The sequence below is a fragment of the Mesitornis unicolor genome, unplaced genomic scaffold, assembly GCF_000695765.1.
Source record: "Mesitornis unicolor isolate BGI_N332 unplaced genomic scaffold, ASM69576v1 scaffold34064, whole genome shotgun sequence".
NCBI classification, from domain to species: domain Eukaryota; kingdom Metazoa; phylum Chordata; class Aves; order Mesitornithiformes; family Mesitornithidae; genus Mesitornis; species Mesitornis unicolor.
In genome coordinates, this window is record NW_010182698.1 from 2,993 (window position 1) to 6,788 (window position 3,796).

The 3,796-nt window shown below is 38.0% G+C and overlaps 1 protein-coding gene across 1 annotated transcript in view; it reads left to right on the forward strand.

The window, feature by feature from the left end:
* MMADHC (methylmalonic aciduria (cobalamin deficiency) cblD type, with homocystinuria) overlaps positions 1-2,771 on the forward strand; it is a gene marked incomplete at both ends in the record, with an annotated part of 3,701 nt that extends 930 nt beyond the window's left edge. Inside the window, 2 exons of the mRNA XM_010183874.1 lie at positions 1,972-2,077; positions 2,641-2,771. Coding sequence (XP_010182176.1) covers positions 1,972-2,077; positions 2,641-2,771 — 237 coding nt within the window. The remainder of the gene's footprint in view (positions 1-1,971; positions 2,078-2,640) is intronic.
* Positions 2,772-3,796: the final 1,025 nt, after the last annotated feature.

Consider the following 3,796-nt stretch of genomic DNA (forward strand, 5'->3'; position numbering starts at 1 on the left):
AGGGAAAGAAAACTTGATTTTCAAGGTGTGCTGTTTACCCAGTCTCACCACCTTTTGTCAAACAGAGTCGGTAGTTTCTTCAGTGTTTGATTTAATGGATCTGGACTTGGGTAGTTTGGACGGTGTGCAGATCTGCCTGCTTAGTTCTGACAACCATTGAGTTCACACGGGAGAAACAGCTGCATGTACCTGAATCTCAGGTTGCACAATGAGACTGCATTTTGGTGATGGCAGAGCTTGCAGTGAGTCAGATGCATTATTAACAAGCAGCAGCTTGATAATTGCTAGTGTGATCGCAGGGTTTCAACAAACGTTTATTGCTCCTAGGTGCTGACTCGGCTTTCCAGGCTCTTTGAGTTTGTGACATGCTCAGACTTTAAAAGTCAGCTAGCAAGTCTCCATTGTGAAAACACTATATAGTGGTTTCTGTAAATGTAGCATTGTATTCCAGAGTATTCAGAAGATGTAAGCTTCTGGTGAGCTCCCCACATTCTGTTTTCAGCTTGTGTGGATAGTATGTTCTGATAAAAGCCCATAGAAAATTCTAGTTCATTTATTTCAAACTAGGTGCACTGAAAGCATGTCTGCTTTCTAGCAAGAGTACTTGTATAGTAAAATGTCCAGTGCAGCTGTTGCTGTCCATAGTGGGAGAAACTGGAAAGAGCAGAGGCAGATTTTGCAACTGATATTCAGAAAGTCAGCTCTGCATCATGCCTGTGGTGTTTAGGAATCCATGGCCAGCGTTGAGCTAACAAAAATGCTGAACTCGTCCTAGGGGAAGACCCAGCTTTGAATGATGGCATCAGCTGAATGCAGGAACCTCCCATAGGCTGCTGCTGCAAGCAGGAGAGAAGCTCAGTGCTGCTGATGCTCACACACCGGTCCTTGAACCAGTCAGAGGACTGGCAAATCTATACCTCACATTGATGTACTGGTTTCATCTGAGTGGATTAAATGGGCCTGCCAGCCTATCCGTATCAGAAAGTGATGTTGATCTTCAGAAAATAGCCATAGTCTCTTGATGATACGTGCCTGCTAAGTGCATATACTGTGTAAGTGCTGTTTAGCCGGCTGGAAATGGGAGGAGTAGATGAGAAATCACAATGGTTACCGATCTAGTAAGAGGAGCATCCTATAGGTAGGAAGAAAAAAGATTCCCAGTTTTCTCTAGGGAGAACTTTCAGATACAAACAGGTATTAGGTAGGACTTAAGATACCACTCAATGTTGTAATTTCAGTCTTGGAGAAACTTACTGAAATTCTGTGTAAATTATGGCATAGTTACAAAAACTGTGTTAAGGCTTTCTATGCCTGTTACACAACGGTTGCTATCCCAAAGGAGGCAACTGCTACTATCTTCTTAAGAGCATTTTAAGCTTTAATGCTATATCTAACACACAGGTGCTCCATTTGTCAGATATACACAAGAATCTGTTTTGATGGGGTTGTTTGGGGTTTTATTTAGAAGCTAGAACTAAAAATCTGTAAAGAATAAAAATGCTGTTAATGGAAAACTTCTGCTTTTCAAGCTACAGCAGCTAAAGCTAAATATGCAGATAGTTCAGAGCTCTAGAACTGTTGTGTAACTTTATAATAAATTTTATTCTGTCTCAGGTAATGTGTGTATGTTTGAAATATATCAGTTGCTGTTGTATTCAATACTTGAAGCCACTGTTTCAGAGGGATATTTTTTAAAACATTTCTGTATAGGTTAAGGCTTTGAGATCATATGGTTACAGTAGTATGTAAAGCTTGAAATATCTGTACAGGTTGCAGCAATAGATTATACCTGTATCTGTTCCACTTTTAATATTTGCAAAACTAATTTTAATTCTCATTGCAAACGATCTTTCTGTGAAGCTGCTTGGATGTATCAGCAGATGTTTATTTACAAAAACAAAGTCTGGTATACAAAGTTATTCCTGTTACATATTAATGAATGGGAAAGTTACAATCTTTTGTTGTTCTCAGGGTGCTGATGTTCCACAGAAACAGCAAATAAATAATGCTGAAACTTACTTTGAAAATGCAAAGGTAGAATGTGCGGTACAAGCTTGTCCTGAACTGCTACGGAAAGGTATATTTTCACTTTCTTTGCTAGCTAAGAAATTACAACTTTTAAAAATATAAAAATATATAAGTAGAGCCTGATGTAACTGATGCCACAGAATACGTGATAGAAAAGGGTAATCCAAGGTTAATATTTTACAAGAAATAAATACATGCTATGAAATGAAATCAGAAACTTTGCTGTTTACAATACTTTCTATCTCATCTAAAATTCAGTGCCGTTTTAATTCAAGATCAGTTGGGGCAGGGAGTGACTTTCAGCTGCTTCTTTAGTGTCAGGTAGATTCTGGAGCCAATTCGCTATCCAAAAACCAGTTTGTAACAAAATCAGGACTTTTGGCACTGCTTCTTAGTGAAATAGCAAATTGAAATTATGGAACTGCTTGAAAGCAATGGGTTTGTGTCTTTCATTTGCTGAAGGAGGAAATGATTGAAATTAAATTGGAATAAAACTTTCTAATTTTGGATTTAAATGAAAGGAAGACTACAGTCAGTAATTTGTCTAAAACTGGAAAATCATAAGTAAAAAGTAAAAGCAAGCTATAACATGCTGGTTTCACTTTCTTCCAGACTTTGAATCAGTATTTCCAGAAGTGAATGCCAACCGTTTAACGGTGTTGACTGTCACCCAGAAGACTAAAAATGACATGACTGTATGGAGTCAAGAAGTGGAGGATGAGAGAGAAATGCTGTTAGAAAATGTGAGTAGCATCAGCTTATTTTTGTTTGTAAATTAATCTTTTGTGAACTTTGTATCTTGGCAGTAATATACTGTATTGCTTTTTAGGGCATTTTTGAGCTAATCCTATGTTCTCTTACTGACACAAAGGAGAGAACTTTTTTCCAGCTTTGTAGCTTTTTGCTTTTCCATTTTGATAATGGATATGGTTAATGCTTTTAACCTGGTTATCCATTATCTTTATTACAGCTTAACCATCCTCATGAGCGTTGCCTTCTTGCTGTGGTGCCACTAGAGGTCTCTCTGAAAATCGCTTTATTTCACATTCTTTAGATGGCTTTTGTGTGTACCCCAGCAGGTGTCAGTGTTCACCACCACTGGCGTTCTTTTCCTAGCACCTCAGAATACAACACTTCTATGTATTATTTGTTGTCATTTTTCTAAAACTAGTAAAAATCATCCTGTGGTATTTTCATCTGTATAGTGAGGGTCATAGTTATGTTTGAAAACAGTCTGGAAATGGCCTTTTCAATCCCGTAAATTGCAAACATGGCCTGTATAAAGCAGTGTAAGGGTTACTACAAGGAAAGGAAGAAGCAGTCTGAAGGATCAGCATAAAGATTACACACAAATTAAAATTCCCTTCATTTCAGTGTGTTCTTCTCTTTGAATTATTTATGGTCTGTTGATCTTTGGCGTTGTAATCTGGTCTAATTATATGTTAATTGGCATCTTTCTTCCTTGTGCACCTCGCTGTCAAGTCTAATATAGTCATTGTAGGGGTGTTAGGATGTTGGATGTAACCTCCCGCCCTAAAGGTTACTAACAGCAAATTCACAAGAAAACGGTCTGTTTGTTTGCTTCAGAGATGGTTAGAAGTAACCTTAGAAATCCTAATTTAATGTGAGAGGCTTGTGCTAAAGTAATGAGGGTTATGTACAGCCAAATCAAAATGTTTACAGAGTCTCGAGCGTTTATTAACTGCACTCTGATTGCTGAGGGGTTGGTACAGCACTGGATAGAAAGATGGGCTGTGTCAGAGATGTA